This window comes from Loxodonta africana, chromosome 5 (genome assembly GCF_030014295.1).
Source record: "Loxodonta africana isolate mLoxAfr1 chromosome 5, mLoxAfr1.hap2, whole genome shotgun sequence".
Lineage (NCBI taxonomy): Eukaryota > Metazoa > Chordata > Mammalia > Proboscidea > Elephantidae > Loxodonta > Loxodonta africana.
The window spans coordinates 64161807-64178809 of record NC_087346.1 but is presented as its reverse complement, the minus strand read 5'-3'; the positions used below and the strand labels follow the sequence as shown (position 1 = coordinate 64178809).

General features: G+C 40.3%; 2 protein-coding genes across 2 annotated transcripts; both read left to right on the top strand.

Annotated features, from left to right (window-relative positions):
• The first annotated feature begins 808 nt into the window (after positions 1 to 808).
• PYURF (PIGY upstream open reading frame) lies at positions 809 to 2768 on the top strand. The gene is made up of 2 exons (XM_003414185.4): positions 809 to 1242; positions 2600 to 2768. The coding sequence occupies exons 1-2, from the start codon at positions 824 to 826 to the stop codon at positions 2739 to 2741; spliced, it is 561 nt and encodes a 186-aa protein (XP_003414233.3). The 5' UTR covers positions 809 to 823; the 3' UTR covers positions 2742 to 2768.
• Positions 2705 to 3531, top strand: PIGY (phosphatidylinositol glycan anchor biosynthesis class Y). The gene has a single exon (XM_003414084.4). The coding sequence runs from the start codon at positions 2836 to 2838 to the stop codon at positions 3049 to 3051; it is 216 nt and encodes a 71-aa protein (XP_003414132.1). The 5' UTR covers positions 2705 to 2835; the 3' UTR covers positions 3052 to 3531.
• The last annotated feature ends 13472 nt before the right edge of the window (positions 3532 to 17003 follow it).

Below are 17003 nucleotides of genomic sequence, written 5' to 3'. Positions count from 1 at the left end.
TCAGGAGGGACCAGTCCCCAGAAAAGGACATCATGCTTGGAAAAGTTCAGGGTCAGCAAAAAAGAGGAAGACCCTCAAGGAGATAGGCTGACACAGTGTCTGCAATGCTCTTGGGTGCAAGTATAGCAACGGTTGTGAGGATGGGGCAGGACCAGGCAGTGTTTGTTCTGTTATACATAGGGTCACTATGAGTTGGGATGGATTGGAGGGCACCTAACAACAACAACATACAGACAAGGAAACAGCAATTATTTGTCAGAAGTCTTCCAGCTAGTTAACTAAGGAGCTGGAACCAAGCTGTACAGGTCTCAGAGCCTAATCTCTTGCTACACTCTAAGATCAAAACCTGCATCACTCCCTTGGACAGTCACAGGCAAACATGGGGTCTTAAATTCAATTAATGGACATCTGCCTAATTATACAATTATTTAAACTCCTCGCTGCCTCCAAGCGCAGTAAATTAGTTGTCATTTATTATGCAACTGAAATCACAATGCTTGAGTCATACAGGGTAAGAAATATGAAAACTCTGGATGTTTTGGAGGTTAAGAGGCTCAAGCCATTCTTTTCAGGTTCTTAAATTTTATTTTTTAATGAAGGGGAAAAAAAGGTCAAAACAGGGTTACAGAAATTCACATTAAACACTAAACGAATTAATGCTTTTAACAAAGAGCTTAAAGCTTCATTTGGAGATAACTGCGTATGTCCACGTCTAAAAAGCTGTGTGCATCTGAGACCCGGACACTGGCTTCCTGACAGCCCTGAAGAAAACTCAAGAGAGCCCGACTTAAGCATCGGTTTTGTCTGTGGTTGTGTAAATGCGATGGGTTGGGCACCCGCGGCCTCCGGCCCCAGGCAGTTACCTCAGCCGCAGGGCGGCGATACAGCCAAAGCAACTGGATCAAGAGCGCCTCCGGAACTAAAGCGTTGGCCTGTGTCTGCTCCAGGGCTCCGTTTCTCCGAGCACCGGGGGGCGGGGCCTGGCCAGTGGGGCTCGGCGGAGAGCAGCCCGGGCTGGCTGAGGGTGCAGCGAGGTGAGGTCGCCGGCTGCTGGACCATGCTGAGTGGCGCGTGCGGCAGGCTCGTCTCAGCGCCGCTGTCCGCCGTCGCCCGCAGGTGGCTGCACGCGTCGGTGCCTAGACTGTCAGCGGACCGGAGCGCGAAGGCGGGGGAGCAGCCCCGCGCCTTGGACCCGGCGCTGCTGGAGTTCCTGGTGTGCCCGCTCTCCAAGAAGCCGCTCAGGTGGGACTTGCCGGGCTCCGTTTTCCCTTCGCGGCCTCCTGTTGGGAGGAGAGGGCAGGTAGACCGCGCGGCCTCTCACAGCCTTTGGGCAGCTTTTCAGGTTCATATGTGGTCTCGGCGGCCATTTTGTGGGCCCAGGCCCTGCTGAGCGCCCACGCAGCTTCTCCTGCGACCTGAAGGGCGAAAGGAGACTTGAGGCGAGCCGAGCCCCAGGCCTCCCAAATTAGCCGCCGGCCCGCCGGAATGCATCGGAGCGTTGATAGGTGCCCTAAGGAATCACCAGGGTGCATTTGCGGGGCGGGGGGGAACCTTCTCTGGGTACCGACACGAGCGGACCGGGTCGGAATGCATGGGGGCGGGGCCTGGACGTTTGTTTTTCTGAAAAGGACCATGGATGATTCGTGAAGCGTTCAGATTTTAAACCCACGGTGATGAAAAATATGCTAGTATTTTATTTTTGTGAAATGGCCGTGTGCAGCTACTGCCTAACAGTATTTTAAACGTTTGAGCTTTGTTTGCTGCCCTTTGGCTCTTCGCTCTGAACTAACTGGTTATTGTAAATGCTTTCTTAACCTTTAACGTAGTCTTTGCTAAAGCGGCTGTACAGTTCCAGCTATTAAAACTGAACATTGACAACGGTAGTGTTACAAATTGCATAAACTAAACACCAAAATGTTAACAGTGATTATCTTTGGGTGCTAGATTGCCGGTAATTTTTATTTTCATCTTTTTGCATTTCTCTTTTATTAGTGTGCCCTATAATTAACATAACGGTCATTCAATTTTTTTTAAACCTTTAAATTATTGTTGGGTCTGTCTTTTAGCTAATTGTGTAACTCGCTCACTTTAGACTTGTTTCCAAAGTTTCCTCATTTCTGCCCTCCCATCGTTCTCAAACTTTTGTGTATTTTGATTTTTCAGCGATTTCCTTCTAGTGGATCAGTTAGGATACTTTATTGAGCATTTATTCTTAAGTCAGGAAATTGAATTTTTCTCTAGTTTCTGTTCCAGTAGTAAATGGATTGGGATGGTTTTGGGGTTAGCCAGAGGAATGAAGGGATGTCTGGATGAAAAGAGGAAATATTTTCTGAGCAGTATGAGAGAAAACTTTTAACTAAGGCATGACTTGGGAATACAGTAAAAAGAGAATTTGAGAGAAATTGATTAGAATGGGAACAATTACAGATTTTATAAGAGAAATGGTAATATTGGCTATTGCTGCTTTTGGAATTAAAGAATACAGTTCAGTGTTAACTCTGTCAAGAATTGGACAAATAGTATTATTTATTGAATATCAAGGTCTTCCAAGAATTTTGTTTTACAAAATTCGTTTTGTGATTCTTTTCTTTTTTCCTAGATACGAAGCATCGACAAATGAATTGATTAATGAAGAGTTGGGAATAGCATATCCAGTCATCGATGGCATTCCTAATATGATACCACAGGCAGCTAGGATGACACATCAAAATAAGAAGAAAGAAGAAATGGAGCAGCACTAAACCATAATTTTTTTAAAAAAAAGAAAACTGAATTCTCTTAATATCATTTATCTTTTAAAAAGTCAGAGTGGCGGGTAATAAGTGTGGAAGAAGAATGTTTCTGTCTCTTCCTACGTTGACTGTCCTTATTCCGCTGGTTTCTTTAGCAGGACTGTTCTACTCAGCCTCTGTGGAAGAAAACTTCCCTCAGGGCTGCACTAGCACAGCAAGCCTCTGCTTTTATAGTCTGCTCTTGCCGATTACCATACCGGTTTATGTGTTCTTCCACCTTTGGACTTGGATGGGTATTAAACTCTTCAGGCATAATTAATACAACCAGATCCAAGATGGTCTTGGGCCTTTCTCTGAAAGTTCAACCAGATTGAAATACTGGAACCCCGTTTAGTTTGCAGGAAAGGTACTTTGCCTTGCTTCTGTCAGAAGCTTAGGACTATGGGAGGCTTAAGCTGCAGGAGCTTCTTTTATTATACTCTTGTTCTGCCCTTATTTTTTCAAAGTTCTGATTTATAACAACTACTATATCAGAAGAAACATTTTGACAAGTGTCTTGGAAATTAATAGCCTCATCCATCAGCTGATAACTTTATACTTTATCCTACTCGTCTAAAAAGTTAGTCATTTGAAATGTTGTTTGGTTATTTAGATTTAAGCTGTTTAGTCAAGTCACATGCTAGGAACGATTGAAACAATTCCAGAGAAGCTGTGCTAGAAGAGTTCTAAAGAAATGCCTTTGAACTGGTGTGATATAAAACCTTACAATAAAATGGAAATTTCACATACTTAGAAAAAATCTTAGTTTGTAAAATTATCTTCATTTCTTTGGCATCACATGCTTACATTAATAATAATAAAATAAAATGTCCACACTTTCCCAAGTCGATTCTGACTTACAGGGTTGCTATGAGTCGGAATCCACTCGAAGGCAGTGCGTTTGGTTTTTTTGGGGGTGGGGGGGTGGGTAGTGCTTTTTGTCACAAGAGTGGTATAAAGGGAGAAAAATTGTAAAAATGTTCCAAATTTTAAAATGTAGGCTATGTTGAGAGACATGTACTTTGGACATGCTGTAACAAATACCACAAGTGGATGGCTTTAGCAAAGAGAAATTTTATTTTCTCACGGTCTAGTAGGCTACCTACCTGTTGCCATTGAGTGGATTCCGACTAGAAATCCAAATTCAGCTCGTCAGCTCCAGCTCCTTGTCATCAGTCTTCCCCTGCCTAGGAGCTTCTCCCCACAGAAACCCCTGGTCCAAAGGACACCCTCTGCTCCCAGCAGTGCTTTCTTGGTGGTATGAGGCCCTCAACTCTGCTTGCTTCTGTTTGTTTTATCTCTTGTAAGATAAAAGGTGGTACAGGCCATACCCCAGAGAAACTCGTGTTACATTGGATTAGAGATGTGACCTGAGTAGGGGTGTTCCATCCCACCCTAATCCTCTTTCACCACAGCAGAGATTATCATTTATAACACATAGGAAAACCACAAAATGGAAGACAACCACACAATACTGGGAATCATGGCCTAACCAAGTTGACATATTTTGGGGGGACACAATTCAATCTATGACAGTTGTTACGAGTTGGAAGTGACTCAAAGTTACCTAGCAACAATGTTTAGAGACACATTTAATACCTAAAATAGAAACATTTCCCAGGAAAAGAGCTCCACTTACCTTTGGGAGGACTTGCAAATAGCTGGTTATGCCTTGTTGAGCTTAGAGTTACTTTCAGTTTTATTTTCCTGACCTAATCAGAAGACCTGTTTAGCACTACTAAGGGTATGCACATTTGACACATTGATAGCTGGTGATTCTCCAGAAGTCTTTAAACAAGCCTGATTGAGTATGATACAATAACTATTTCAGAGGTGTAACAAATGTTTCAGTACTTATGCAAAAAAAAGAACAGTTTCATTAATTCTTAATAGAATCGTAAAGTAGTTTAACAGAAGCTTTGGATAGTGACATTCAAGGAAAAAACGAGATTAGATGCATTTTCTACTTCATTAAGTGTATACTGTAGTACAAATAACATTTTTAAATTACCCTATTATGACAATATACAAATAACCTGGAAGACTACAGAGGTTCCCAGTCATTTCCTGATGAGGACTTGTATTTAATTGACACTAAATCTCAAGATTAACCAACTTGTGAAGTGTGGTCACTGTAAATGAAACAATTTGCTGGCAAAACAAGCACTGTATTCTGAAAAATCAGAATTGCAAAGTTAAAAACCAGTTGTTGACAAGTTAATTCTGACTCATGGCAACCCCACGTGTTTCAGAGTAGACTGCATAAACAATTTGCAATGGCGGATTTTTTGGAAGTAGCTCACCATGCCTGTCTTCCAAGGACTCAAACCACTAATCTTTGGGTCAGCAGGGAGCACGTTATCCCTTTGCACCACCCAGGGACTCGTTTGCAAGTTAAGCATTTTGTTAGCATTGTGGAGGAAACTGATTAGCAAGCCCCTGGGGGAGTTCACTACTCAACTCCATCTTCCCACTAATAAAATTTAGTTAGCAAGTACTAGTACAATACAAACTACACCAGGTATGAACCAAAAATCTGTTGCCGTGGAGTTGATTCTGACTCATAGCAACTCTAGGTCTAAGCATATTACATGTATTAAAAAAAAAAACCAAACCAAACCCAGTGCCATCGAGTCGATTTCCGACTCATAGCAACCCTATAGGACAGGGTAGAACTGCCCCATAGAGTTTCCAAGGAGCACCTGGCAGACTTGAACTGCTGATCCTTTGGTTAGCAGCTGTAGCACTTAACCACTACGCCACCAGGGTTTCTATTACATGTATACTCCTTTATTTTTATCCTAAACCCTAAACCAAAGCCAAAGCAAACCCATTGTTGAGTTAATTCCTACTGAAAGTGACCCTATAAGAGATGAGGCGAGTACCATTAAACACGAGGAAACTAAAGCACAGAGAGATTAAGTGAATTACCCAAGGTCACACAGTTAGCAGTTGGACTGAGATTTAAATCCGAGGCTACCTGGCTTCAGTTTGTCTCCTTAACCACTTGTGCCTCTTTACTTTGAGTAAATTCATCTTTTCTCTACAAGAATAGAATTAGGAGTCAGAACGCTAGGATTCTATTTCCTACTCAAGACTGGATTAGGCGCCCCTCTGATTGTGTTCCCAAAGTACCATAATCTTTATTTCTATACTACCAAAACCCAGTGCCGTCGAGTCGATTCTGACTCATAGCAACCCTACAGGACAGAGTAGAACTGCCTCATAGAGTTTGCAAGGCACTTAGCAAACAAAAATAAAAGTGTTATGGTCGATTCACACTCAGTGACCCCATAGGACAGAGTAGAACTGCCCCATAGGGTTTCCAGGGAGCAGCTGATGGATTAGGACTGCTGACCTTTTGATTAACAGCCTGAACTCTAAACCACTGCACCACCAGGGTTCCTGTATAATTGCTTGTTTTTTGTCTCCTGTCTAGACAGTAAACTTGCTGAACATATTTGAGCTAATGTTTAGCAGACAGTAGGCAACCAGTAAGTACTTCCTGAGTGAAAATGACTCTGGTAGGTCCTAGAACTTTAGGCAAGTCAGAACGTCTCTGGTCCTTATCTTTAGGGCTAGAGGTTCCCTACTTTAATAAAGTTGTGAGGATTGAATTAGATTTTACATATCAAAGTATTTTGTAAAAAATTAAGTAATATCAACTTCCAAAATGGCAGCATAAAGAGCTCCAAGGACTTGTTCCCCAGCACAACAAGCATAACTGGTGAAAATTTTAAAACCATTTAAAGTCTGGAAATTGTTCTAAAGATACAGAACAAATGAAAAAGCATTTATTCAAGAAAGAACAGGGAATCTGGACCATGACCCACTCTCTCTCTCCTTCTGAGCTCAGATGACTGAAACTAGACTTCACGAGTGTGCAGCCAAGACACGGAATTCTTTCTTCTCCCAACTCCAGGTCAAGTGCTACAATATCTTCTCAAGAGGGGAAGTCTGCCAGCATTTCTCATCTGTCTCACCCACAGCCGTGTGTTGCAGAGGCTCAATTTCCAGGTGAGTAGAGCCCAGAAGTCAGGTTCTTTTCTTTTACTTAGCCCTTACTCATAGGGTAGAACTTCTACCTCTGGCATGACATGCTGGCAACCCTGAGGCCCAATTGACCTCACCCTAGGTTATTCATAGGGCAAAGGTTCTATATCAGGAGAGCCAAGAAAACAAGAGGCTGCCCCTTACCCCCTGCCCAGTGCCATGCTCTTAAGGCAAGGATGTCAGAGAAGCATGCCACTGTACTCACCCCCAGCTCTAGAGCCATAGCTCAGAGATTTTGTCCATGTGAGAGGAAGGCCGTAAAACAGAGTTCCAAAGCTACCCAACGGAACTGACTTTATTTGAAAAAGTGTGGGGAAGCTCAGGCCTAAGGATGCTCTAAAAATTAGTGGAGGTTTTAGTGGTAAGTAATTAAGAGGAGCTTGTTAGCTTCATGAGAGATATAAGCTAAATCATGGGCCAGCTAGTTTGCCAGAGAAAATCAAAGAAAGCTAAGAGCTTGTCTTGGGTCTGAACAAATCTCAAAGGCTGACATCAGAAACTACAAAGGAGCCTAATTTAATTATATGAGATTGTAGAGCAGTTTATGCCCCAGGGTATTGTTGAAAATAATAGAGAAGTCAACCAGCAGTTAGTGTAACCAGAGGGAAAGAGGAACCTTGGTGGCACAGTGGTTAAAGCACTTGGCTGCTAACTAAAGGTTGGCAGTTGGAACCCACCAGCTGCTTAGTGGGAGAAAGATGTGGCAGTCTGCTTCCATAAAGATTACAGCTTTGGAAACCCTATGGTGCAGTTCTACTCTGTCCTGTAGGGTCACTATGAGTTGGAATTGACTCAACAGCAATGGGTTTTGTTTTATAGCGAAAAAGACAGTCAAAGAGAGGTTGATAAAACCATTGTCACCCCAAAATGACTGTGTGCTTGCCCAAGCCTGTGCACTCAGTATCAATATAGGAGGCTTCACACTAGGGGCAAAGGGGGAATAAAAGTCACTAAAATAGTCCAGCCTGTCACTAAGTAAACAAACAAGCAAAAATAACAAGTCCAGGAGAGAAGAAGAGAATGAGTATCCAGAATTGCTGCAATATATTATCTGAAATGTCCAGTTTTCAACAAAAAATTACAAAGAAATAGAAAAGTGTGACTCATTCACAGGGAAAAAATGAGTCACCAGGAACTGCCAATGAAAGAGACTAGATGTTGGATTTAACAAAGACTTCAAAGTAGCCGTTATAAGTATGTTCAAAGGACTAAAGCAAACCATCTTTAAAGAAGTAATATAAGGTATGATGACGATGTCTCAATAAATAGAGAATGCCAAAAAGAGATACAAATTATAAAAAAGAACCAAATGCAAATTCTGGATTGGAAAGTACAATAACTAAAATGAAAACAGTCATTAGAGAGACTCAACAGTAGGTTTAAAGTAGCAGAAGAATTAGCAAACTTGATAATACATGGGTAGAGATTATGCAGTCCGAAGAATGAAGTGAGAAAAAACAATTGAAGAAAAATGAACAGAGCCTCAGAGAAATGTGGGACATCATTAAGCACACCAGCATATGTGTACTGGAAGTACCAGAAGGAGAGGATAGAACAAAAGGAGAAGAAAAAATATTTGAAGAAATAAGGGCTGAAAACCTTCCAACTTGACGAAAAACTTACACATCAGCTCAGCCAACTCCAAGTGTAATAGACAGAGACCCAGCACATCACAGTAAAAATGCTGAAAGCCAAGGACAGAAAAATCTTGCAAGCTGCAAGAGAAAAAGGGTCATTATATACTAGGAACTCCCTTTCCAATAAAATTAACGGCTAACTTTTCATTAGAATCAACAGAGGTGAAAGGCAATGGGATGCCACAGTAAAAGTGCTGAAACTAAAAAACCTGTCAACCAATAATCCTATATCCAGCAAAACTATCATTAGAAAATGAAGGCAAAATAACGGCATTCCAAGATAAACAAAAAATAAGAGTTCCCCTCCCACCCTTGGAAGATGACCTGCCTTACAAGAAATTCTAAAGGAAGTTCCACAGACTGAAAGTAAATGGCCCCAGACATCAATTCAAATCTACACACAAAAAAAAAGAACATTAATAAAGGTAATTATGTAATTATAAAATTTAGTATAAATGAATATTCTTGTAACTGACTTAAAGAGCAATTATATAAAGCAATATTTAACTGTCTTGCTGGATCTATGACATATGTAACATATTTACCATGAACAGCACAAAGAAAGTGGTTAGGAGCAAAGCTGTACTGGAATAAAAAATGATACCAGATGGCAAATCCATAGGAACAAATGAATCAGAAATGGTAAATAAGAATATTAATACAACAAACACTGTAAGTATATATTTGCTTACTTTTCTCAGCTTTAAGAGACATACAAAAAAATAACATAACTATTTAGCTGGGTTTGTAACATTTAGAAGTATATGTATAATAATACACAAAAAGAGAAGGAATAGAGCTATATACAAGTAATGTTTCTCTATCTCAATGGAATTAAGTTAGTATACATCTTAGGTAGATTTTGATAAGATATATATGGCAAGCCTTAAAAAACTACTAAGTAAACAAATGATTGTGTTGTTAGGTGCTGTTGTGTTGTTTCCAACCCATAGCTCCCCATGTGACAGGGTAGAACTGCCCCATATAGTTTTCTTGGCTGTAATCTTTATGGAAGCAGATCACCAGGTCTTTCTCCTGTGGATTAAAATGTTACAATAGAAAATATTCACTTATGTAAAAGAAAGCAGTAAAGGAGGAATAGAGGAACAAAAAAGACATGGGACATAGAAAACGAAAAGTAAAACGGCTTATATAAATCCAAGTATATCAATAATAACATTAATGTGGATGGATTAAACAATCCACTCAAAAGGCAGAGATTGTCAGAGTGGATAAAAAAAACAGGATTCAAATATATGCTTTCTATGGGAGACATTTTAGAGTCAAAGATAAAAATAAGTTGAAGGTAAAAGGATGGAAAAACATATGGAAATAGCAACATAAGAAAGATGGAGTGGCTATACAAATATCAGGCAAATTAGACTTTAAAATGATAAAAGGGTCAATCCCTCAGGAAGATAAAACAATTACAAACATGTGTACCTAACAACAGCGCACAAAAATACATGAAGCAAAAACTGACAAAAATGAAGAAAGACAATTCAACACTAATAGAGATTTCAATACCCCACTTCCAATAACAGATAAAACAACAAGGCAGAAGATCAACAAGGAGGTAGAAGACTTAAACAATACTAAATGGAAAGGCTAAATTTTAATATTGTTCATCATATTTAAAAAATATTACTACACTATTTGATGTACATTGCTCACTGATGCTCAAAAGATAAGGGAACTCCTTTTTCAGAGAGATCTTTAAGAGATAATGAAAGACTCCGATTATCAAGCCCTTCCTCTTTTCCCCCAAAAATCTTTCATAGAGCTTTCCATTATTAGAGTTACAAATGGACTAAGGCCTGGGGTGGTTGTCAGGAGTGTAGCTTCAAGAGAACTATCGTAAGGTTCTTTTGTTACCTTCACACTAGTTCCTACGAGGGCAGTAGCAGGAATTAATTTTTCACTTGAAGTTAGCTGATACTTTGGACCATAGAATAACAGCCGTGGCCGTGGAGCCAGTTCCAACTCAGGCTACCCTATAGGACAGAATAGAACAGTCCTATAGGTTTTCCAAGAAGTGGCTGGTAGATTCAAACTGCTGACCTTTTGATTAGCAGCCAAGCTGTTAACCATTGTACCACCAGGGCTCCTTGGGCCGTAGGAAGAGAGTGAACTAACAAAAAATATGTTTCAGCAAGGTATGGGGAAGCAGAGCTCGGCTGCCACCAGCCTTAAGTGAGTCCAGTCCAGGTTGAGCAGGTCCAGGGCCATAGCCACTGTGGGTTAGAGACAGGCAACCATACTTAAGGTCAACTTTGTTAGCCTCACCTAGCCTGGCTGATAGAGATCCCTATCAACTAGGTTTTGTAACCAGCCTATAAATAAGTTAGTTTCAGTTTGCCACTGTATAGAAGGTTTGAGGCAGATCAGCTTACTTGTATTTCATTATTTTCTTAGTTTTAGGGGAGAATGGGGAGTAACAGCAAAGTATGAAAATGTTCTTGAATTTATAACACCGAAAATCAACTAATATTTAAGAAACATCTGAGTGTGTGACTGTTATTGGTCCAAACCATGTAAATTTTAAGTTGCAAAATGTCAAAGCTACCAAAGTATTCTAAGTAGCACTCCGTAATTCAAGAATACATCATTTCTGCTTGTAGTACACTAAGCCAAAAAAAGATGACAGTGTAGAGCTGTAAAATCTCGGGACTGAAATCGATGTTTCAGAGGTTAGTCTTTTTTATTTTTACTGTTGGCATGACTATGTCCCGCTGCACAGTACTGTGCACACATGTAATGACATGATGTGCTTCACAGCCTGTTCAGCCACTGTATTAGCTGCGTGACCTAGGGGAAGTTACTTAAACTCTTTGCCTTAATCTTCTCGACTGTAAAATATGATAATAACGTATAAGCCCCAGCAAAACCTTTGTTTGGGGGAATGGAGGCTAGCATTGCCTGGTCCCTCTCTGTCCCCGCTCGCCAGCCTTTACTCTCTTTCTGCCACTAATAAACCTTTGTTCATGTGGAAAAAAAATAAAATAGGATAATAATAATACCTATCTTACAGTTAAAAGGTCCCTAGGTGGTGCAGTTTGCGATTGGCTACTAGCCTAAAGGTTGTCAGTTTGAACCCACCCAGCAGTGCCATGAAAGAAAGGCCTGGTGAGCTGCTTCCATAAAGATTATAGTCACAGGCAGATTAACCAGTAAGCACATATGCACTAGCTTACAGTAAGAAGGTACATGGACATGAAATTGTGTACTACAGATTAATAAGTAAACACAGCTAAGCCCATGCATACCTTGCTTATTGAGTAATCTGTCCCTGAAATTTATAGCCAAGAAAATCCTAGGCAGCAGTTCTACTCTGTAACATGTAGGGTTGCCATGAAGTCGGAATTGACAGCATCAACGGAGTGGGAAGAGGGAGGATTTTCTTACAGTAATTGAGAGGATAAAATAAAATAATGCAAGTAAAGCAGTTAGCATAGGGGCCTGGTACAGAGTATGCAGTCAGAGAATATTATCAGCAGCAGAATTACCTATTGTGATAGAATAATGCCCCCGCCCCACAGACATTCACACTCTAATCCCCTGTGAATATGTTCCCTTACATGGCAAAAAGGACTTTGGGAGGCAGGAGAGAGAGTCAGAGAAGGAGATGTGACCACGGAAGCCGAGGTCAGAGTATTGTGGAGCCATGAGCCAAGGAATGCAGGAAGCCTCCATAAGCTGGAAGAAGGCAAGGAAACAGACTGATTCTCCCCTAGAGTCTCCAGAAGAAATGCAGCCCTGCCCACCTATTTTAGACTTCTGATTTCCAGAAGAGAATAAATTTGTGTTGCTTGAAGCCACTAAGTTTGTGGTAATTTATTATAGCAGCAATAGAAAACTAACACACTTAAACAATAGCAAAGGATAAAGATATAGCAATTACATGCAGAAACAAGAATATGCAACAGGACATGAATTAGAACATAAAGAATGGAGAGCATTTGGAAAAAAATTGGTGAAAATTCTGATGAAAAGGAAAAGCACAGTGTACCCCTGGGGACCCTAATTTTAACTGAAATGACATTTTTATAGTTTCCAGTCTGGATCCTATTAAAACACAACTCTTGGGCAGTTATACACATAAAGTGAGTTAGAAATCTCCAAGCAGCAGAGTGGCTGGAATCTGTATTTTAACAAGTTCCCGTAAATACCAAATATTGGGATTGAAATTTAGGAAGCTTTGATTCGCAGGAAAAAAAAAAAAAAAAATGATTCGCAGAGGTAAGTTAAAATCAATTTTCCACTAGATGGCATCATCCAACATTTGTACTAACGTTTACACCTCCTTGTACTATATTTTTCTTTCTGTGATTTCGAAGATCTGTTTTTATTTTGCCGGTTGTTTCCTTAACTTGATGACATTTATTTTAGGAATAAAAATCACAAAATCCTTATTAATAAACTGCAATTGTAATGACTTCATTAAAATTAAGGTCCCTGGAGATCAATGGAATGAACCCTGGTTGGTAATGCAGTGGTTAAGCGCTCATCTGTTAACCAAAAGTTCAGTAGTTTGAACCCATCAGCCACTCCTAGGGAAAAAGATGTGGCGGTCTGCTTCCATAAAGATTACAGCCTTGGAAATCTTATGGGGCAGTTCTACTCTGTCATATAGGGTCGCTAGGAGTCGGAATCAACTTGATGGCAATGGGTTTCCTATATTCTCAATATTAAGTGAGGAGGTAAAAAGGAGGGGTGTAAAGATATTTAAGATGTGATGTCTATTTTCAAGAAGTTTTGACTCTTAAGTGAAGTAAACAGCACATGATAGAGTTAAATAAAAACCCAAGTTTATGTATGATCCATTCTTTTATTCACTCAACATTTATTAATCCTATATTGTATATCAGGTTCAGTAAGGAGGGAGTGATAGCTGTGTCTAGTAGAAGGGTCTGGGGATGTCAGTAAAATCTGGGTCATGAGGCGCTATCAAATTACTTAAGCTTCAGGAGACACCAATTTTATATTTTGTCTTCTTTTCTAATCTTTTTTAATCCATGAAAACAATTTTAATATTGCAAGTAGGCTATAGATATTGGCTAGGCAGAGATGACTATGAGGAACCGTCAGTACTATGTAGCAGCTCAGAGAAGATTAATAATGTGGTGTGGAGTGTACCTTGTAGGGCTACATATTAATATGTATTTTAAATGGCTTCGGTTTATAAGTGTCAGATTTCAAAACTGATCATTCAAATGATCACCATCATTAGGATAGAGATGTGAATGGAAAGAGGAAGAGTATTTCTTAAAGGGGCTCATTATGACTGTTTTGCTTTTTAAAATATTCCATTTATACATATTTTGGAGTACTTTAAAAATAAGAGGTCACAAACTATACATATATCAAAGTGAGGATATCTAGAAAAGCAATTCTTCATATTAATTTGTCTATTTAGAATAAAGGAGCCCTGGTGACGCAAATGGTTAAGACTTGGTTGCTAACCTAAAGGTTGGCAGTTCAAACCCATCCCATGGCTCTAAAAGAGAAAGACCTGGCAATCTGCTTCCATAAAGATTACAGCCAAGAAAACTCTATGGGGCAATTCTACTCTGTCACAAGGGGTCACTATGAATCGAAAATGACTCAACAGCACTTAACAACAACAATGTAGAATAAAGGAAATCAAGGAAAAATTGAAAGACGTTCTTTCCAAGTCTGTTGTAAAATAGGGATAATATTAGTACCCATCTGTGGCAGCTACGTTGGCTCTCTCAACTTTGATCCATGCTTCTTCTATTTGAAGACCTTGTAAAGTTTAAAAAGTATTTCCAGACTGTCTCACAATTAGGGTTCTAGATGTTAAATAACCAAAAGCAAACCAAACATCTCCCACGTGTCTGTCAGTTTGTCGTACTGTGGGGGCTTGTGTGTTGCTGTGATGCTGGAAGCTATGCCACCGGTATTCAGATACCAGCAGGGTCACCCATGGAGAACAGGCTTCAGCTGAGCTTCCAGACCAAGACAGACTAGGAAGAAGGACCCGGCAGTCTACTTCTGAAAAGCATTATCCAGTGAAAACCTTATGAATAGCAGCAGAACATTGCCTGACGTAGTGCTGGAAGATGAGCCCCCCAGGTTGCAAGGCACTCAAAAGATGACTGGGGAAGAGCTGCCTGCTCAAAGTAGAGTTGACCTTAATGACGTGGATGGAGTAAAGCTTTCGGGACCTTAATTTGCTGATGCGGCACGACTCAAAATGAGAAGAAACAGCTGCAAACATCCATTAATAATCGGAACCTGGAATGTACGAAGTATGAATCTAGGAAAATTGGAAATCATCAAAAATGAAATGCAATGCATAAACATCGATATCCTAGGCATTAGTGAGCTGAGATGGACTGGTATTGGCCATTTTGAATCAGACAATCATATGGTCTACTATGCTGGGAATGACAACTTGAAGAGGAATGGTGTTGCATTCATCGTCAAAAAGAACGTTTCAAGATCTATCCTGAAGTACAACGCTGTCAGTGATAGGATAATATCCATAAGCCTACAAGGAAGACCAGTTAATACGACTATTATTCAAATTTACGCACCAACCACTAGGGCCAAAGATGAAGAAATAGAAGTTTTTTATCAGCTGCTGCAGTCTGAAATTGATCAAACATGCAATCAAGATGCATTGATAATTACTGGCGATTAAAATGCTAAAGTTGGAAACAAGAAGGATCAGTAGTTGGAAAATATGGCCTTGGTGATAGAAACAATGCCGGAGATCGAATGATAGAATTTTGCAAGACCAAGGACTACTTCATTGCAAATACCTTCTTTCACCAACATAAACGGCAACTATACACATGGACCTTGCCAGATGGAACACACAGAAATCAAATTGACTACATCCGTGGAAAGTGACGATGGAAAAACTCAATATCATCAGTCAGAACAAGGCCAGGGGCCAACTGTGGAACAGACCATCAATTGCTCGTATGCAAGTTCAAGCTGAAACTGAAGAAACTCAGAGCAAGTCCACGATAGCCAAAATATGACCTTGAGTATATCCCACCTGAATTTAGAGACCATCTCAATAATAGATTTGATGCATTGAACACTAGGGACCACAGACCAGACGAGTTGTGGAATGATATCAAGGACATCATCCATGAAGAAAGCAAGAGGTCACTGAAAAGACAGGAAAGAAAGAAAAGACCAAGATGGATGTCAGAGGAAACTCTGAAACTTGCTCTTGAGCGTCGAGCAGCTAAAGCAAAAGGAAGAATTGATGAAGTAAAAGAACCGAACAGAAGATTTCAAGGGCCTCTTGAGAAGACAAAGTAAAGTATTATAATGACATCTGCAAAGAGCTGGAGATGGAAAACCAAAAGGGAAGAACATGCTCAGCGTTTCTCAAGCTGAAAGAACTGAAGAAAAAATTCAAGCCTCGAGTTGCAATAGTGAAGGATTCCATGGGGAAAATATTAAATGACGCAGGAAGCATCAAAAGAAGATGGAAGGAATACACAGAGTCATTATATCAAAAAGAATTAGTCGATATTCAACCATCTCAGGATGTGGCATATGATCAGGAACCGATGGCACTGAAGGAAGAAGTCCAAGCTGCTCTGAAGGCATTGGCAAAAAACAAGACTCCAGGAACTGATGGAATATCAATTGAGATGTTTCAACAAACAGATGCAGCGCTGGAGGTGCTCACTCGTCTATGCCAAGAAATATGGAAGGCAGCTTCCTGGCCAGCTGACTGGAAGAGATCCATATTTATGCCTATTCCCAGGAAAGGTGATCCAACTGAATGTGGAAATTATAGAACAATATCATTAAAATCACACACAAACAAAATTTTGCTGAACACCATTCAAAAATGGCTGCAGCAGTATATCGACAGGCAACTGCCAGAAATTCAGGCCAGTTTCAGAAGAGGACGTGGAACCAGGGATATCATTGCTGATGTCAGATGGATCCTGGCTGAAAGCAGAGAATACCAGAAGGATGTTTACCTGTGTTTTATTGACTATGCAAAGGCATTCAACTGTGTGGATCATGACAAACTATGGATAACGCTGTGGAGAATGGGAATTCCAGAACACTTAATTGTGCTCATGAGGAACCTTTGCGTAGATCAAGAGGCAGTTGTTCGGACAGAACAAGGGGATACTGATTGGTTTAGTCAGGAAGGGTGTGTGTCAGGGTTGTATTCTTTCACCATACCTATTTAATCTGTTTGCTGAACAAATAATCCGAGAAGCTGGACTATATGAAGAAGAACGGGGCATCAGGATTGGAAGAAGACTCATTAACACCCTGCTTTATGCAGATGACACAACCTTGCTTGCTGAAAGTGAAGAGGACTTGAAGTACTTACTAATGAAGATCAAAGACCACAGCCTTCAGTATGGATTACACCCGAACATAAAGAAAACAAAAATCCTCACAACTGGACCAATGAGCAACGTCATGATAAACGGAGAAAAGATTGAAGTTGTCAAGGATTTCATTTTACTTGGATCCACAATCAACACCCATGGAAGTAGCAGCCAAGAAATCAAAAGACACATTGCAT